General features: G+C 42.2%; 2 protein-coding genes across 5 annotated transcripts in view; one reads left to right on the plus strand and one right to left on the minus strand.

Annotated features, from left to right (window-relative positions):
* The first annotated feature begins 47 nt into the window (after positions 1-47).
* On the plus strand, positions 48-6481 carry nsun6 (NOP2/Sun RNA methyltransferase 6). Of its 3 annotated transcripts, none has more exons than XM_014982922.2 (12): positions 48-132; positions 448-562; positions 1552-1707; positions 1782-1879; positions 2019-2125; positions 2208-2361; positions 3066-3147; positions 3315-3434; positions 3800-3944; positions 4030-4175; positions 5550-5675; positions 5756-6481. In XM_014982922.2, the coding sequence occupies exons 2-12, from the start codon at positions 473-475 to the stop codon at positions 5933-5935; spliced, it is 1404 nt and encodes a 467-aa protein (XP_014838408.2). In that variant the 5' UTR covers positions 48-132; positions 448-472; the 3' UTR covers positions 5936-6481. The 3 variants fall into 3 exon arrangements, with proteins under 3 accessions (XP_014838408.2, XP_014838409.2, XP_087857533.1); XM_014982923.2 differs by having other exon boundaries at positions 1785-1879; XM_088001407.1 differs by having other exon boundaries at positions 107-132; positions 435-562.
* A 1806-nt stretch (positions 6482-8287) lies between these two features.
* cacnb2a (calcium voltage-gated channel auxiliary subunit beta 2a) overlaps positions 8288-19911 on the minus strand; it is a 68034-nt gene continuing 56410 nt past the window's right edge. For both annotated transcript variants that reach the window (XM_014982914.2, XM_014982917.2), the window contains 7 exons: positions 19546-19626; positions 19391-19449; positions 17462-17571; positions 15840-15991; positions 13000-13095; positions 12268-12450; positions 8288-11255 (listed from right to left, as the gene is read on the minus strand). In XM_014982914.2, the coding sequence (XP_014838400.2) occupies positions 10479-11255; positions 12268-12450; positions 13000-13095; positions 15840-15991; positions 17462-17571; positions 19391-19449; positions 19546-19626 (1458 nt within the window). In that variant the 3' untranslated portion in view covers positions 8288-10478. The remainder of the gene's footprint in view (positions 11256-12267; positions 12451-12999; positions 13096-15839; positions 15992-17461; positions 17572-19390; positions 19450-19545; positions 19627-19911) is intronic.

Consider the following 19911-nt stretch of genomic DNA (forward strand, 5'->3'; position numbering starts at 1 on the left):
AAACTAAAACAGACTTTAAAACTTTTGTAATACTACAACAGAAGGGGGGTGATGGGGATGATTTTCGCCATGTGACTTTCTCAGTGACGTATGCGGAAGTAGTAGTCTAAACAACCAGATCAGAACCATGCCGTAAGTATGGAATTACAAATTTTGGTAAAGTTTATCTGCTTAAAATCAGTATGAATGCTAATTTTATGAACGTTCACAAAAAGTTAACTTGCTAAATAGGTCAGAGGTGTCGGTTGTTATATCATTACCTTAGAGCACATTTATTTTTTACAAAAATCAACATAACCATTGAACACGGTTTTTGAATTGTGTATTGGGAGTTATTAAAAGCAGGAGTCATTTATCACAGTCAAGTCTCTGATAGATTGCCAGAAAAGTCTCCAGTCAGCGATGTTTATCAGTATTTCATATATGTCCAACAGCATTTTTGTTCAGTGTCTGTTAACAGAATCACGTCGCAATGCACTCAGGAGAAATGTCAGTCTTTCCAAAAATCTCCCTGAAGCCAGAAGTGACAGGATATCTTAGAAATGTCTTCCTAAACAAAGAGGTAAGTATTTCTTGGAAACAGTTTATAATTTTGAGTTGTGAGCTTGAGCACTCTATGTCATAGTTGTGTTTTTTTTTTCTTATTTTTGCATAACATTCTTCTTGCAACAACACATGCCACAACTGCCATCTTATGACATCTTATAACTGATGAGTCGTTTGCATAACTGTTTAATATTTCTCTGGTCTTTGTTTTGCAGAATTGTTTAAATTCAGTTATATTGTTGGTCTTTTAAGCACAAAACTGCCTGTTTAAGTTTATGGAACATTATCTCTGTCTGATTTAATTCCAGACTTTGACTAGGCCATTCCAAAACCTTTATTTTGTTTCTTGGAAACATTCAGATTTAGAGTTGCTTGTGCGCTCCAAATCTGCTGTAGGATAATGTAGGACCATTATCCTACAGCAATATCAAAGTACACATGAGCTTAAGGTCATGAACTGATGGCCCAAATGTATTAGGAATCATCAATATTTTTCTTGGGGATTGTGAGGTGATTGTATTTTTTTTTTTGTTAGAGTTCTTTTTAGTCCTTCCTGGATAAGTTTTCAGTGCACTCTTGGGAGTAAGTTTTATAGCTTGCTACTCTGGGAAGGTTAACCTTTGTCCATGTTTTATCCATTTGTGGATAAAGGATGCAAGAAATTTTCATTGTGAAAACTCGATGCAATTATTCAATGGACACCTGCTAAAATCTGCATTTGTTATTATTTCCATACTTAAAACATCAGTTGGCCATTGTAGAAGGACCAAAGAGGCATCTCTGCCTCTCGAGCTGCAGATTGCAGACCATTAAGCGACAAGGTTGACATTTAGACACAATGAAATTTTCCTGCTGGATAAAGCACACTAGCTTTTAGTAAGTAGCCTGATCTCGATCCCGTTGAAAATGTACTGGACTATATTAAAAACTCTGAAACCGTGCTAACCCACTGAACTACCTGTTCTGAAAATGAAGTGTTTCTCATGTTGGCTGTAAATTGCTCAGGTTTTAGCTGCTGTGGGTCCCCAGGAGGCAGAAAGTCGTTTCCAGAAGCTGCTCGCATGTTTGTCTCACCCGCCTTCTTCCACGTGTGTGCGAGCCAGCACTCACCTGGCTCCTCTGGAGGACATCAGGCTCAGTCTGGAGGAAGAGCTCAAGAAGGTGAGCAAAGAGAATTTACGTGCATTATGTTTTCACTAGAGTCACAGATGAGAGACTTATTTTTATTTCCGAAGCAGCAGAAATGCGGCTCGTCAGCAGAAGAACCGTCTGTGCAGATTGCGCCACACCCACGAATCACAGATGTGCTGCTACTTCCTGTTGACGGCCCGAGGTATGCGAGGAATGGCGGACATAATTCCGAATGTCTCTGCAGCTCACACTCAACGCGTACCCAAAACCTCAGCTTGGAAATCAAATGAATAACTATAGAAATACATGTAAGAAATGCATGTGTTCCTCTGAATCCTCAGGGCGGTGGAGCGGCTGAGCTCTGAGCTGGTGGTGGACGCTCAGTGTGGCAGCGCCGTACTCAGAGGAGCTCACGTCTTCGCCCCAGGGATCGTCGCCAGCCCCAAGTGTAACACAGCTGTATTTAATATCACTTCAACTGTCTTTCTCGTGTCCTCCAGCAGCCCTTCATGTTGTGTTTTTGTCTTCAGACATGAAGGCGGGAGACATGGTGTCGGTCTTCTCCGATTTAGAAGGAAGGTGCACTCGTGGAGCGACAAGATTCCAGGGAAACAAGGTGTTTGTGGGGAACGGAGTTGCCGAGATGGATCGCTCGGCCATCTTCGCCACCGAAACCCCGGCCAGGTGGTTGAATGTTTTTTTTTTTGTTTGTTTTTTTTTAACCAGCAGCAAGCCAAGAAAGTTTCAGGAAAATGTGAATGATATGAGAAGATGATTGCGGAGAAACTCTGTTGGGTTGAGATTTTATTGTAGATTTAAGTGCATCTAGAATTTCATAAGAGCTCTGCCTAAAATGTCTTAATATTTGGGCAGTGATTCTGTACAAATTAAAAACACTATCTTTTTTTTTTCAGATTTCTATCTGTAAAATGATCAAAAAAGGATCATCTACCTTCCACTTTACAATTACACACTCATTTATTTTCATGAAGCTTTTCATATTTATCTGGTACTTTTTACACTACTTTTCTCCTCTAGCTACTAAAACAAGTTATCTTTTAACAGAAATAAAATAATAAACTTAAGTGTAATCATTCTTTAGATGTAAATAAATAAATGGCATTTTTGTTGCTGTCTGGTCTTTAGCTGTTTTCACTGTTTATAACTCAGAGAGTTTTTTAATAGAAAACTGAGTTTATTTTAATTTTGCTTGACAGCACATTTCAAAGCCGTGAAACAGCCTTTATAACTGTTTAAGGAGGAAATGTAATTTTTTGCTATATCCAAGGAAATGAATACTAGATTCAACACACTTCATCAGAAAGCAGAAGTGTTTACATCTGTACACCAGTGCTCATAAAGATCTCTATGGCGACGTGTGTTTCCAGAGGTGTGGGTGTTCGGATGGTGGATCCACTTTACAAGAGTCCCTCCTTCGACGGCGTTCTGCCCAGCATGGTGTTCCTGCAGGTATTTCTGCCAGAGCCTTTTAAAGCGAGGATGATAAATTGGTCATCTGATAAACTCAGACAGAGTACAGACTTTATTTAATAAAGCCTATTAACTTTCTTTTCACCTGTTGAACCTGTGCTGCATAATCTGCTAACATTGCCTTTTTCTTTTTTTTTTTTTTGCAGAACCTTCCCTCTGTGGTGGTGGGGCATGTGCTCGCGCCCCAACCTGGAGAGCGGATCTTGGATATGTGTGCTGCCCCTGGAGGGAAGACGTGCCACATTGCTGCCCTCATGGGGGATAAGGTGCTGTGATAGTTTTTGATGTGGACTCTTTAAGTAAAAAAAATTGTACCCTATACAACTTTCTGCTCCTCAACAAGTTTTCTGTTGCTTATATGCCAATGAATGAAGCGTGGGCGCCTCCTGCTTGTTGCTGATATTTTAGAGAGCGGGTAATTGGCTTTGTGTGGGGCTTCACACTTTTGTGCCTGTTCATTTATTCTTTTTTTTTTTTTTTTTTTGCTTTTATGACAGTTTCAGCACATGCTTTTTGAAATATATGTTTCTTGTAGCGACGCTCCTGTTTTCTAGAAATAATTAAAAACATTTTCACACAATTAGAGTATACAGTTATTAGAACTGAAGTCCTCCTCGACTGTCCCGCACAGGGAGAAGTCGTGGCCTTGGACAGAATCCGAAATAAGATCGACCGCATTCGTCAGAACGCACAAACGCTGAGCTTGCAGAGCATCAAAGCTTTCCGCTTCAACAGCACTCAGGCTGTTAGTGACGAGCGAACACAGGAAGCTGAAGGTAAAAAGCATGACATCTGTAATCCTCTTGTGTGTGTTTCTGGTTGAGTTAAATAACCAGCAGTGTACTTCTCCCATCACTCCAGGACCTCCTTTCCCTCCGGAGAGTTTCGACCGGGTTCTGCTGGACGCTCCCTGCAGCGGCCTGGGTCAGCGGCCCAACATGGCCAGCACCTGGAGCCTGAAGGAGATCTGCTCCTACCCGCCGCTGCAGCGCAAGTTGTTTCAGGCTGTAGGCCTTTGCCACACACAGATACAACACTCCTGTCGTTTACTCATTTTTACCTGTAGAGGACAGCATTGGACACTAATCACGTTTAAGTGAAACAAAGAGGCTTCTGAAGAATACCATACATGTGTCCTTCTGGCTGAAAGAAGCAAACTCTAAATATATATATATATTAAAAAAATATATATATTTAAAGTCTGTTCTCAAGTTTTATTAAGATATTAGTTCTATAATATTAGTAATTAGATTCGGGCTACTTTTTGTAATTACATTTGGTGTCTAGATAGAAAATAACTGCTCAGGAACCATTTTTCTCTTGACGCATGGGAAAAATGTCCTCTGTCCGTACGGGTAAGATGATTTCTCTGAAGATATATTCATCCAATCAAAGATATATTTGACAAGTGAGATTAAAACTATTTATAAGATGTTGAGACTTGGTTACCTTTAAGTCTTATGAAGCAAAGACATTTTAGGAAGTTTTTAGAATCTAAAGCAAGTATTTATTGCTTATATCAGCCATATTTTATTGATGTTCAAACATTTGTTTTTGTGATAAAACTATTGTTTCCTTCTGATGCTTGTTAATTTGTGAAATTCCCCAACTCCTGACTGAGGGGAAAACTGTGAAAATTATGAGTAAGGGTATAAAATTACTCAAAATATTGGCTGGTTTCTTAAATTTAGCCGACTATAAAAAGTATTTTTAAGTAAACATTTAAGATTTTCAATGCTCCCAACAAGCTACAGTTAATTGCAAAATAATTACATTTTTTCACAATCTGTTAGATTACAACAGGGATATTTGGTGCGGGATTTTTTTTTTTGTGACAGCACAAAATAAAGTAATGCATAATTGAGAAGAAACAAAATTTCACCTCCAAATAAAATGTGGTTTAATACTTTTAACGTGCCTCTTAACTTGTAACTGTCTAATTTAATCTCATTACAAGTACAGCAGTTGTCTACAGTTGTCAGTGGTTTGTTAGAGGACATAAATGAATAAACAGTAAAGACTGCTGAGAAGAAAGCTCTTGATGAAAGACAGCCATGAAAAGTCTTTTTGATACAAAAAAAAGTCTTCATACATAAAATTTCGCATAAATATTGGGGAGTAAATGCTCTGCTCACATGAGATTGTCATTCAACTTTTTTTGCCTACATATAAATGTTATATGTGGTTGAAAGCAAAATCCTTTCTGCCCACAAACATCAGCATCTGCAAAACCTCTAGAGAAAATCGTATCAGTTGCAACATTTAATCTCCCTCTATTTTGAATTGAATTGAATCGGGGGGGGTCGTCTCTGCATAGGCGCCTCTGACGTACGATATGATCTCTTTACTGTTCAAGAATTAATTAGTCTTTGTTGCTGCAGGCTGTGCGGTTGTTGAAGAAAGGCGGAGTTTTGGTCTACAGCACCTGCACCGTGACTTTATCAGAGAATGAGGAGCAGGTAGCCTGGGCCCTCAGCACCTTTCCCTGCCTCTCTCTGCAGCCACAGGTAGAGTACTTTCACCGCATGGAAAGATTCAAAACCCAAAGATATGAGGAGATGCCACTGAAACTTCTCACCTCTCTCAGGAACCTCACATCGGTTCAGAGGGCATGCTGGGAGCCGGACTGTCACCTGAGCAGTTACGCCTCCTCCAGAGATTCAGTCCTGAGCTGAGCTGGGAGCAGACAGACACGGCCGCGTCCCTCGCCCGCAGGGCAGACACCGACACCATCGGCTTCTTTATCGCCAAGTTCCTAAAAACTTGACCGGAGGATATGCTTTCTTGCACCCAGACAAGGGGGGGGGAAACTGTATTGCTTACACTGACACACTGTGTTTACTTTGATGGGCCATATAAAACGGGCAAACTCACTCTGGTTTACAGCATCTGCCTCTTAACAGCTGCTCTTTAAAACTGCAGGCCATGTAGGGATAAGCTTTACAAACACAGAGCAGGGAGAGGGAGGGAAACCGAAGGAGCACTAGCAAATGCAGCAGTAGCAGCGCTGCGGTCGCCATAGCAACAGTGACGACACAGCTGCCATGGTGACGGTGGATTCAGGAAGTAGCTTACAGAAAGAGGTCAAAAGAGGTATTAACAATTCATTGGTGGTGCAGACAACCGGGATGTGTAATTAGTCCGTCTGATGCTCAGGTCTGCAGAGGCAAGTTATGTTGTGTTCACTTTTTGTCACACATGCGCACTGCCGTCTTCATTCAGCTTTTATAAACAGTGTGAAGATTTTTGCTCAGTACTGAGAAACTGAAGTACTTTTTTAATGCAATAAAAAAAAAAATTCTACCTGAAAAAATTAACTTATTCTGTCTTTTTTTAACAAAAAATTTATTAAAATTGCTGCTTACCATGGGCCACTAGGAGATTATGCTATACCTGTGTACAGTACTGACACAAATTTGACAAACTATGATCGAATTGCATTTAAAAAAAAATAGATATAACTATAGTCACTGCTGCTTAAATAATATGACACATTTTTTCTGGATTACTCTGATGTTAAAAATACACACGAAAAAGTCCATGTCCAACTGTTTTTCTGCTCTTCATAGCTTTGCACAAGCATTTAGAGCAAGATAATTAGGTTATCAACTCTAATCGAGTCTACAGTCAGCTGCTTCTCAGACATGTCACTCGTAGCTTGCAAACTGTCGTTTTAAAACCAGTATGGTGTGGGTGGTGCTCCTTAAGTCTCCACACCACGACTGTCTGTGTTTTTTTTGTGACGAGAAGTGTTTCTAGACAGCCAAAATTGCCTCTCTTGGAACAGGCGGGACAAGTGTATGAGTTTGCTCTCAGCCAGCTGACTGGCTCCTAGACTGAGGTGTTGGAACATTTTTTGAAAAACATACCTTCAAATATATATTTTGTCAAGTTTGTTATGCCCATCTCAATTTAAGGTCCTCTCAGTGCCTAAACATTAATGAAAGGCAGTCAAGAGTCTTCAAACAGTGAAACCACTCTTTAATTTAGCGCCAGATAGAAATCTCAAATCAGTTCATTATTCAGCTAAATCATGGTTTTATACTTAAAGAGGTCACATTGGGAGGAATACCGTACTGCGAGCACCATATGGTGTTTTTGTTCAGTTTCTAGTGCAAATATTTTAGTACACTTGAAATAAGATGTCACCAACTTACAAGTAACTTTTCAGTAAAATAAAGGAGCTTGTTTAAGTCAATAATTCTTTAATATTGACTAATCGGCAGATTGTTTTTCACTTATTACGACATTTTACAAATGACAAAATCTGGCAGTGGAACTAGAACTTTTCTTTTTTATCAATATTAAAGACGTATTGACTTAAGACAAACTCCTGTAGCTGGCTGAAAGTTACTTATAGGTTAGTTTTGTCTTATTTCAAGCGTAATAAGACACTACTTCCAGTGTGATGACGGCAAAAATAATTTTAAAAAGTACAAAACTCCCTCCCCCACCCATGCACCCACTCCACTCCTTGACATAATGGTACATGAGTATTAGTCCCAGCACCCATATTGGAAAAATGCCATGTCGATAGCCCACTAAATCAAGAATTCTGCTTTTTGGCTTAGATTACTGACTGACAAGGCCCCAATAGGCCTGTCCCTCTCCATACATCCATCCCTTGTGAACTAGACACCAAGATACTTAACTCCACTGTTTGAGCCATGGAAGGAACTGTAGCGACCTTAGACATTCTAAAACCTTTTATTTTAATCATATATTTTTATAATGAAATAACATTTTTAAGCAAATTGCTATTGCTCAATATGCATTGTATCCCTTTCTGTAAACATGGAAGTCACTGTGATAAGAGCAGCTTGACTGCTGACGTTTTTAAAAAGAGCCAGTCAGTTGCACCCGCAGGAGGACTCGTCTGTGCAGATGGCAGATCTGCGTAAAGACGCGCCTTGCTATTTTAGATGCTCCATGTTGTCATTGATGTTGAGGTTGTCATGACGACTGGAGGCTGGGCGGGAAGGGCCGGTGAGCCTTCCTCAGTTGTTTTCTTTTTTTTTTCTTTCCTCCAGCAGAGTTTCTCCTGACTATTTATAGAAGCAGCATCCCTCCTGAAACAGACTCCTCTGACAAAGCACACATCGAGATTTTCCCCCCGCCATTACATTTCTCTGTTGTCAACTTTATTCTTCATATTTATGCATTATGTACATACATACACATGTACACTATTATAAAATCTGTGGGGCTACAAATGTAGCATAGAAATTGTCTTTATAATTACACTTGTCAGGTGGGAACAAAAAGGTGGTTGTGGGAGGGGTGGGGGGGGGGGTTGAAAATAGAGGAGTCAAAATAAAAAAAGTGTCATGAAAGACGTAGCTTGAGCAGAAATATCTGGTGGAAACTGCACGGATCAGGTTGGGGGAGTGAACAGATGGCGGACAGGAACATTTAGAACACTTTGAGCTTGTTTTATGAATGAATATTTTAAGTGCAGAACACTCTGAACATTTCCTATAATTAACATTCTTTGTACTGTAAGAAGTGGGAGTCCAGCAGGGAATTCAACAACATTCATTAGGAAATGGGTCAGACTTGAGAAAAGATGAACCAGAATGGAGATTTCCCCAAGTGTCGTATGAAACCACGTCTGTTTGAACCCGGCATGAATCGGAAACAAAATGTAGGATAAATGGTGTACCAATGTTAGAAAATGTTTCTGGACCCATAAGAGGAATAGCACTGCATGTTTATACAGAGAGGGTTACCGTTGAGCTCATCCGCCTCAAAGGAGGCATAAATATGCCAAAAGTAAATGTCTGAAACTGTGAATATAGAATGAAGAGAAGGAACTAAGCAGTGGAAATTGAACAGAAAACGTAAGGAGTAGTCTGACACTTTGGGGAAAAAGCTTTCTTTATGTTTATATTTTCTGGTAAATATAAAGACTAAAGTCAGCTCAGCCTCTTGCAAAATTATGTGGGTGTATGCATGAGAATATTTCTCACTTTATTACTTTTGTAGTTAAAATTGTATGTTTTAAACTTTTGGGAAAAGTAAGTAAGGCTTAGGATAAAAGTTCTTGTCTTGTCTAAAATAATCATAAAGCTAAGCCCATCTCCCTCCAAACCAGAATCAACCCTCATAACATGAAAAATTCCAGCAGCAATGTAGCATTAGAGCATAGCTATGCAGATGCAACGTAAAGCAGGGATGTCCAAAGTGCGGCTCACGGGCCATTTGCGGCCATTGGACAGATTATTTTGTGACTCCTGACTGCAATTCAAAAACAGCACAAAGTTATTTATTTATTTATTTTTTTGAGATCTGAATAAATTTGAAACTGGATGCCATTCTTTTAATGAGGCAAATCTGCAAAACCAATTTTAAGTTTTGAATATACAATTGATAACCCTATCCAACAAAACTATTTGCTTCATTAAAATATGGCAGCTTGGACAAAACTTTTTTTTTTTTTTTTGGCTGGCAAGCTTTGTTGACTTGACAGTTTTGTGTCAAAAAAATTGAACATCTCTGCATTAGGGCACCCAAGCCATGTCCACTTTGTGTGAATGGGTGTGGCTTGCTAGTAGTTTTGCATTTTGGCTAAAATATTCATAAAGTTAAATCCAGGATCAATCTTCATGACATGAAAATGTCTTGCAGTACAGTAGCAGTAAAACAAAGTTACATCAAGTCAGATACAATTCTTTACTTATGAATAAAATATAAATAAAACAGGAATATATTTGTTGCATTAGAAATAAATATTTTTCAACTTTTTTTTTTTTTTGACTGGGTTTTAATCCAAATAAGCAAATTTCCCAAAGTGCCAGGCTAATCTCCAGTTACAGCATCAAACCATGTTGGCCAGTAAGCCTCCCACCCCTCCCCCAGTAGTCTGAAGGAACAAATTATTCAAGTGGTAGCAAGCAATAAAACAATAATAATAATATTAAAAATAATAATAATAATAATAATAATAATAATAATAATAATTATAATGCTAATCACAGAAAGCACAGCTCAGAACAGAAAAAAATCTGCTGTTGTGTCATGCTTTATCAAAACACAGGTTTAAAATATGCATATTTAAAAATAGTCATGCATATCCACACATAAACAATGTCTATGCATAGATACACACACACATATTATATATACATACATATATATATATATATATATATATATATATATATATATATATATATATATATAAAATCAAAATCCTGTAAAAGACGTGTCAGCATTTACAAAGATGGGGAGAGAAACGGGATGCTTCAGGGTTTAGCAGCATGATGGGGGGGACGAAGAGTCCAGAAGGGCTTCAGCAGGACTTTGGTCTGTCATTGATGGATGTGTGAGTCTCTGACCCACACCTCACCTGCCTCACCTCTCTTTTTGGGAGCCACCTCCCCCTCACGGTCCCGCTCCCTGTCCCTGTCCCGCTCGTAGTGGTGGTGGTGGTGGTCTCGCGTTGGGCGGTGGTGGTGGTGAGAACGCTGCTTGTTTCGCTCGTTGTGGTCCTGCTCGCGCTCTTTGGAGCGGTGATGTCCCTGGCCGGCCTCGTCCGCCCCGCTGCGGTGATGGTGGTGGTGGTGATGGTGGTTGTGGTCCCGGTGGGGCAGTGGCTCGTAGCGCTGCTGCTGCTGGGGGTGGCCCTCCCCTAACTCCTCGTCGTCGTCGTCCTCATCCTCCTCCTCCTCATCCTCTTCCTCTTCATCCTCCTCGTCCTGATGGCGGAGCGGAGCCCGCGACTCGATGCGAGCCGAGTCCTTGCTCTCGCGACTCTCTCTGCTCTCGGGGGTCTCGGAGTCCAAAGTCTCCTGCCGGGAGAGGCCCCTGGCTTTGCTGCTGTGGTGGTGATGGTGGTGGTGGTGGTTGTGATGCTCAGTTCTGGTGGACGATGACCTGTGGTGGATGTGTGGGGCTCTCTTGCTGGACTCTGTCCTTAGAGGCCTCTCCTCCTCATTGCTGTCCCCGTCAGCCTCTATGTCTGCCTGCTCCTGGCTCTGGTGGTGGTGGTGATGGTGCTTGTGATGATGATGATGCTGCTGGTTGTCTTCTTTGGACCCCTTCCTCTCCACCAACGCCTTTTCTCCTTTCTGCTCTGTACCGTTGCCCTGGAAGCAGTGGCACTTTATTAATAAAGACAAAAACAGTGAGAACATCCAGGAAACCTCACTGCAAACCTCACAGAAAATATCACTCAGCACATCCAGTTCAGCGCAGAATCATTTAGCGTCATGCACAGCTTCCCTGCATGGATCATCACACAAAAGCACAGAACTGTGTCAAATCCAGGAAAGGTTTTAAGCTACTCTTTCCACCTCAGTCGCACGGCTTCGCCACACTTACCACACAAGCAAATATAAGCTCACTCCTCATCCTCATTGGCATTGTCCTCATTCTCAGTCTTACATTCCCCAGAGTGATGGCAGTGGGTGGAGAAAGAGTGCAGGTAAACACCTTACCATTTGCAGACTTCTGCAACTACTTGTTCTACAGGCTGAGCATTAATAAAACAGGCAGTTAAGTGAGTCTCCAAAACTATTCAAACTCCTGGGATTTTTCCCCCATTTTTCCACTTTGCAACCATAAACTTCAGAGTTTTGTTGGTCGTTCATGTCATAGATCAACACAGGGAGCGTATGGGTTTGAAATGGAAAGACAATGTGCTTTTACATTTTTTTTCCAAAAGTCTACAAATGCCGTAGATTTGTGTTTGATCCTCTCCAATATGATACCCGAAAATATAATCAACCAAATACCTTTAGACTTTCCTTAAAGAGAGACTACAGAAAAGGCTGACAGAGGCCCGATTTTTTGGGGTGCCAAAGATTTTTTTTTTTAAAACAAATGCATGTTTTGTAAACATTGTGCTTTATTTAAAACTCCTAGGCCTATATCAGGTGGATTGCAATTTCAGTTTTTTCCTGTATCATGCAGCCCTGCACCATATGGTGCTATTAAAGATGTGTTTCAAATAAAGCTAAATGTTAGAAAATCAAAATGGCTCGTTTTGGAATGCAAACATCATTTTAACGACTGACCAGTACAGCCAGTTTCTAACACTGCATTACTCCGACTGCACATGTGCTATTGTCCTTGTGCCAAACTCCTCGGGAATCGTACCTGCACGGCAGAGGCTGGCGTCTGCGCGCTTGGGAGGGCCGCTGCGGGCAGGTTTGTCAGTACCGGGTCAGGGGGGCTGGAACCGGTGGGGTGAGTACTCCTCCAGTAAGCTTCGAGGTAATCAGCCATGTGCTCACACGCATCTTCCAGCTGGTTCTCATCAAGGATGATATCAAACATCTCCTGGGAGAAGAGAGACAGTCCCAGTGTTAAGGAAATGAAACAGACACACGACTTGACCAGGTCAAGGAATATCAGGCCGTACTGTTGAGAAACTGACTATCGGAATGCCTTGAGAAGTCCGCAGATGATGACAGACGCGTTGAATGGTTAAAAACTGGTCCTACTCTTCATAAGCACAAAATGTCAGAGCGTATGTTGAACAAACATTCCTCCGAATAACCCCCCCGCCCCCACCTCCCCGACTTTAGCGATGAATTCTCAGGAAAACCTTGAACAGTAATTCCCTGAGAACACCCAGGGCTATTTGAATTAAATTAAGCCTGTTCTTTTGCAAGCTGGGGGTGCTCACCCCACTTTCAAAAATAACAACCAAGCTGATTAATGAGTGGAAAAATTACTGGCGAGAAATATGAAGCTTTCGGCTAAAGAAATTGCTGAGAAAAAAACAAACCAAAAAAAAAAAAAACACTTCAAGTTTGAGCCAAAGAACACCAAACTGAAAGTTATTTAAACCCCGGGTCCCATTAGTGAAGATCTGTCTGTACTCACAGAAGGACACTGCGCCAACTTGTCAGCGGCCACCATCTGGACATTCAGGTGTTTGGCCTGAGACTTGCCTCTGGACTTGATGAGCCGCTGCAGCACCTGAAAGCAAGTAGGGACAGACAACTAAATTAAATCAAGACTTTGTGTGGGAAAAAATGCTATAGTCTGTTCGTCTTCACCTTAAACAAAGAGGGAGGACAAAATAAAATCCTCACAAACTCACAGTTGCTAAAGAATGCAATTAGACAATAGAGTCCAAGGAAATAGCAGCAGAGTTTTGGCTATTTTGAATAAAAATTGATCAAGGTTACCTTAAAGGATTAGAGAATTTAGTCAACTTTAAAGAGTATTAAAGTCCGGCTTAAGCCTCTTGCATGACACTCCAAATCAAAGTAAGGTTGTCTTAATCCTGTCATGTTCCGTGTTTTTGTGTGTTTATTTTTGACATTTTCTGTGCTTCTGTCCTGTTTACTCTGAGTCTCTGTCCTGTCCTCCCCGTTGATTGTCCCCCAGGTGTGTCTACTTACCCGATTACCCTCCCTGTGTATTTAAACCCACCTGTGTCTGTGTTCTTCGTCGTGTCCTTGTCTAACATTGTCAAACCTTTGCCTGTTTTCCTCGTGTCTCCTGTTGTTCCTTCGTGCTGTTCTGTTGGATTTATTTTCATTAAATTTACTTTTTTTTCATCTACCTGGGTCTCAGCGTGCGATCCTCACTATAACCACACCACTTTATGACAGAAGGACACGACCACTAAACGGTGAGAAACGCTATCAACATCATGGACCCAGCAGACCGACGTGACTTATTGAGGGAAATCAGAAAATACGACGTTGAAATGGCCAAACCATACTCGCCGTTCAGCCGGCTCAATGCAGCCACACGTATGGCGATCCAGCTGGACAGGTGGATCCCGCTTCTTCCGCAGCTGGGTTTGGTGGACTTTTTCAAAGAGGTTGAGCGGGAGTTGCAGACAGTGAAGGCGGAGTTGGCGGCACGATCCAGACCAGCCCCGCCAGCTACAGTGTCTGCCTCTTCTCCACCAGCTCCAGCCCCCGAGCTCCCAGAGTCTGCTGCCGGAGCGCAGCCGCCCGAGCTCCCAGAGTCTGCTGCCGGAGCGCAGCCGCCCGAGCTCCCAGAGTCTGCTGCCGGAGCGCAGCCGCCCGAGCTCCCAGAGTCTGCTGCCGGAGCGCAGCCGCCCGAGCTCCCAGAGTCTGCTGCCGGAGCGCAGCCGCCCGAGCTCCCAGAGTCTGCTCCGCCCGAGCTCCCAGAGTCTGCTCCGCCCGAGCTCCCAGAGTCTGCTCCGCCCGAGCTCCCAGAGTCTGCTCCGCCCGAGCTCCCAGAGTCTGCTCCGCCCGAGCTCCCAGAGTCTGCTCCGCCCGAGCTCCCAGAGTCTGCTCCGCCCGAGCTCCCAGAGTCTGCTCCGCCCGAGCTCCCAGAGTCTGCTCCGCCCGAGCTCCCAGAGTCTGCTCCGCCCGAGTTTCCAGAGTCTGCTCCGCCCGAGTTTCCAGAGTCTGCTCCGCCCGAGACCCCAGCCGGCCTTCCTGCCGGCCCGGCGGATCCGCCTTCACGTCTCGGCTTGCTGCGCCGGAGACGCCGCCCGCCGGACCCGCCTCCACGTCTCTGCTTCCTGCGCCGGCGGAAGAGACCGCCGGACCCGCCTCCACGTCTCGGCTTCCTGCGCCGGCGGAAGAGACCGCCGGACCCGCCTCCACGTCTCGGCTTCCTGCGCCGGCGGAAGAGACCGCCGGACCCGCCTCCACGTCTCGGCTTCCTGCGCCCGCGGAAGAGACCGCCGGACCCGCCTCCACGTCTCGGCTTCCTGCGCCGGCGGAAGAGACCGCCGGACCCGCCTCCGGGACTCCGCTTCCTGCGCCGGCGACGCCCGCCGGACCCGCCCCTCCGCCCACCTGTTGGATTGTTTTTCTGGACACTTGCCCTCCGGCCATCGCCCCTCCGCCCACCCAGTTGGGTTGTTTTTTGTTGAACTGTTTTTGTGGGCGTCTGGTATCCGCCCTTGAGGGGGGGGTACTGTCATGTTCCGTGTTTTTGTGTGTTTATTTTTGACATTTTCTGTGCTTCTGTCCTGTTTACTCTGAGTCTCTGTCCTGTCCTCCCCGTTGATTGTCCCCCAGGTGTGTCTACTTACCCGATTACCCTCCCTGTGTATTTAAACCCACCTGTGTCTGTGTTCTTCGTCGTGTCCTTGTCTAACATTGTCAAACCTTTGCCTGTTTTCCTCGTGTCTCCTGTTGTTCCTTCGTGCTGTTCTGTTGGATTTATTTTCATTAAATTTACTTTTTTTTCATCTACCTGGGTCTCAGCGTGCGATCCTCACTATAACCACACCACTTTATGACAAATCCTTTGGAGTCATCAGATGGATTGAATTGATTAAACATAATTTATTGATTTGACTTCTCCTCCCCTCACTGTTTATAGGCAACATGAGTTCTACAATATAAACCATGATTTTGTCTTTGTGGTAAGATAAAGTACAGCCATTAAAGCCAATTCATTATGTCTCACTGTGAACATCACCCACAGACTTAAAGCCTCATCATTTATATCTTTAGTATCTAATTTCATTTTCTGCATTACTCACATGCCTGTTTTGACCGATCATTGAATCACGATCCTTTTTTTTTTTTTTTTACACTTGGTGAAGGTCAGAGTGATGAATCAGTCCTCCCCTACATTTCTTTCTGACAAACTGGCAATCCCGTCTGACATACTGAAATTAAGATTATTGCCAGGTAGCGGCAAAGTTACAGGAAAACAGCACAAGCTGTGACGGTTTCAATGCTACAGAAACACTTGTTTTCGTGCAGATTTTGTCTCACCTTGGGGGAGGTGATCTTCACGTAGACGATGATGGGGGCTAGGGATGTCTTCCCAAGCTGAGACGGATGGTTGACGGTGTCGGCATCCAGAACCACCAGCTGCAACGTGCGGGCCAGTTCGAAAATCCGCTCGATCTCGCTTTGGACTTCAGCTGAAAGGATGAGACTCCTGTTAGAACAGCTGTGGAGTTGTATTTGGTTAAAGCTAGCGAAAGAAGTAAAATGTGAGACTCGGGTGTAAAATCATTAGGATCTGAGGGGAAGGGCTTCAGTTCACTTCAGGTTTTATACACTTTTAATGCCAAAATTACACATTTTTTTTTACCATCTCTTTGCTTTTTTGAGTCATTTTTCAATTATAAATACAAACGTTTGCCATGAATTTTTGGCAGGTATTTCTTCAGACATCATTGATCTAATATCAACCCTGGAAAAACTACAAACTAGAAGGAGAGATGAATAAGACTGACGAATAGATGGATGGGCAGACTGATGGATGTCTAGATGGATCCACACACAACCTTTAGGCAATGGTACAGGAAACATGGTTTTACATTTGTAACATTTCCAAGCAACTGTTTCCTTTTTACCACACAAACCTCGAAATACTTCACTCAAATTCCAGGCTTTTTCCCTTGCTCGTCCCAATCAGGAGAATATTTAAATGAGTTCAAATGTTTCCGGACAGCAGAAAACCACGCTCCGACAGATGGGACTTAAACAGTAGAGATTTGACAGCAAAACCACGTCTGTAGACATCCCAGAAAGACAGGAGTGAAAGTTTAAAACTCCCAACAGTAACTAAGCCTGACGTAAACAGACAACATTAAAAACGTTCCAGTCACACTGCAGGAACGACAATTCATTCAGTGTCATTTTCCTGACAAAACAACCAAAGCAGAAAAATAATTTCCACTCGTTTTCAATAAGACGTTGTCTACAAATAACTGCTCTAATCTTCCAGTGATCTTCTTTCAACCATCATATTCTATTCAATTATTTCATAAAGAGAGGGATATTTTTGTTAGTGAACTGATTCAATAGGTCTCATGTGGGACTCATCAAATATAAAGAAAGCACAATCATTTGCTCTAAGTATCTGTTTTGCTATGTTTAGCGAAAAAAAAACCCCAATTAGAGTAGAAAAAACAATTGGAAACAGACTAAATCATCATCATACAGTGCGGTAACTCTCTTAAATGACGAGATCCTTAAGTACAAATGATATAATAGCATGTTTTACTTTCATTATTCACTTTGGCAGGGACTCCTAGTGCTGCCGTAGCTGCTGACTGATGATTCTGGTGATAAATAGTCAAGATTAGCCTTTGTCGCCTTTATTTTGCTCAGGAATCCCTTTCATTCTAATCACATCTAAACTCTAACCAACATAAGTCATATCAGAGCAGCTGTGGTGCTCGTTATCGTTCCTCTACACCCAATCTTTCATTCCCCAACAAAGCGAGGCCAGCAAAGGCCACAGAGAGCTTTTGGGAGTCATCGTTATCGTTGTCAAGAGTTTCTATAATTGTTTCCTTCCGCGTTTGCGTCAACTGTTCTCCTTGAAAACATTATGAATCAGGGAACCCAGATGTTCCCAGGCTGATTTAGAGCAAACTTACCCAAGTTGGATCGCGTGTTGGAGCGCTCGATGATGGCGTGCTTGCTGGGATTGTTCAGAACCGAGCGCTTGGCAAGCGAGATATCCGCCGTGACACGAGTGATTGAAATTCTGAAAAAGAGAAGGATGGAGTTTATTGAATCAATTTGACACGACCAAAAAAAAAAAGTACATATGCATATATATGTAATTAGAAATGCGGCATACAATGTTAAGCAACAAAAAGATGGTGGTAGAACATAAACTTTCAGCAAGCAACTGTTAGTGGTCCAAAACCTGGGAATGACTTAAGTACGCAAAGTTTTAATAATAATAATAATGATAAAAAAACAAAAAAACAACAAAAAAAAACACGTCTCCTCGTTTAACGCCCTTTGAAATGCTGTGCTAAAACCTTAACAGATTTGCACAGAAATGAATGTCTGCAAAACCTCAGTCAGGTGAGCCAACGTCATTAAAAAAAGAAGAAAAACCTGCCTCATAACGATCACATGTCAAACACATTTATTCTTTTCGCTGCTTTGAGCAGCACCAACCAAATTCCATCATGCTCAGTTATATTGAAAGGAAAGCAGATACCTCTTTTAGTGATTTCTGAGAAACTATTCGGCTCACCGTAAAACAAACAAGACGGCTGAAAAGCAGAACAGATGATCAAGGAACTAATCTGTGTTTGATTTGGAAAGAAAAAAAAGGAAGCTAAATTCCTTGAATAGTTTTTATTTCAGTTTAAGATTTAGTGAATGGCCAGTAAAGTGAATACTCTTCTTGCTCCTAGACAAAAAGAGTATTAAACCACAACATTTCTGGCAACATTATTACACAAATGTAAAATGTGTGTAACTTTTAACACTTGTGCACACACATGCTAGTATCACAAATTCCACATGTGAAAACAGTGGGGAAATGTTTCTACACGTGGACAGAGATATTATACATTTAACATGTTATTATACAAAATCAACTCCAAACATGAAACGCATGGAAATTCATCCCACATTTTAAGTTTTTACACTTCACTACGTGATGCAATTTTCACATGTAAAACATCTGTGGAAATGTATTTACGTAACAAGTGTTTCACGTCACTACACAGAATGATTGTCGCATGAAGAAACACATAGAAATGTACTTTACATAGTACTGCAAAATACAATATCCAAACATGAGCGGAATTGTGGGAAGTTTTCACATTACTATAGAGTTAAATTTTCACATGTGAAATGTGTGGGACAATATTTTACATGTTAATAAACAATATGATATCCACACGTTTCAGTTGTCTGGTAATCAGCAGCTGTGAGTTTGACACCAGTTTTCCCCACGATACGTTGAAGGGCCGTTTGGCAAGGCTCAACCCTTAGTTACATACCTATTGCTGTATAAAAGCATAGGCGTATGAATAAGACTTGTATTGTTAAAATGCTCTTTTAAAAGTATTTATAGGGTTAGTCCACTTTCCATTTGTCTCCCTTGGGGGTCACACGTTATCCCTGGTAATTTATATGTTAACCTATAGGTTACAGATGAGTATCAAGTATAACCTCATTGCATTTAAGGACAAGTGAGAAAATAAGTGCCAACTAAGTAAAGACTGAGGGCAAAAACACCCTATTATCAGATTACAATCAAATGAGCAATGTTCTTTGCTGCTGCTGACAGCCTGAGTGGATCTCGAGTAACTTCCATGGCTTCAGCATTGAATAAAAAGAACCCAGCTCTGCTCCAGGGCTCATTATGGCCTATTAAGGACATGGAGAGGACCTATTTAAAGCAGCAGCACACATCTCCAGGCCAAGCAAACGTGTAACACACTCCCTTCTCTAACCTCAGGGGACAGATAAATACCAGCCTATTGACATGGAGAGAGAAAGAATTCAGGAAGGAAGTGGGATGAGAAGCTTGTGTTTTTTAACTTCAGCGCACTCACCTTCCCTCAAATCGGTGTTTCAGGAAGTCAAACAGTGCTTTTTGCATCATGTCCGTCACCTGTTGACAGGAGATTGGCGAGAGGTGGTGACCGAAAGTTACAGTTTGCTCACGGTGGACGTGTCAAAGTTTTAAAACGCAAAAAATTTGCTGCACCTCGTAGCCCTTCAGAGACGGTCCAACCAGAACTACGGGCCGCATGGAAGGCACAACGTCGTATGGAGGAATGTGTTCCGTCTTAAAAAAAAACGGACAAAGGAGAAACTCAGTTTTTAATAAAACGGCAGACACAAACACTTGAACTTGTAAGGAACATATATTTAAAAATGCTAGAACTTTACAGAACCATGACACCGTATGTCCCGTTGAGCCCATCGCAACACAAGCAGGCTTTGATGTCTAACACAATTAGCCAGTTAACTCAAGTTTTAACAATGTTAGTGGTTTTGGAGTATATAAAAAGAGACCACTATAAGCAAAAATTGAATAAACTCAAAGGAACTTGAGACGGATCATATCGCA

This window comes from Poecilia mexicana, unplaced genomic scaffold, assembly GCF_051168715.1.
Source record: "Poecilia mexicana isolate PSO_F unplaced genomic scaffold, ASM5116871v1 scaffold_20, whole genome shotgun sequence".
In the NCBI taxonomy this organism is placed as follows: Eukaryota; Metazoa; Chordata; class Actinopteri; order Cyprinodontiformes; family Poeciliidae; genus Poecilia; species Poecilia mexicana.

What these genes read in the sequence shown, in the direction of transcription:
- nsun6 (XM_014982922.2), top strand. Translation starts at nt 473, where the DNA reads ATGCACTCAGGAGAAATGTCAGTCTTTCCAAAAATCTCCCTGAAGCCA. An exon ending in CTGCCCTCATGGGGGATAAG is followed by an intron (nt 3,435 to 3,799) that starts GTGCTGTGATAG and finishes TGTCCCGCACAG; the next exon opens with GGAGAAGTCGTGGCCTTGGA. An exon ending in GCGAACACAGGAAGCTGAAG is followed by an intron (nt 3,945 to 4,029) that starts GTAAAAAGCATG and finishes CCATCACTCCAG; the next exon opens with GACCTCCTTTCCCTCCGGAG.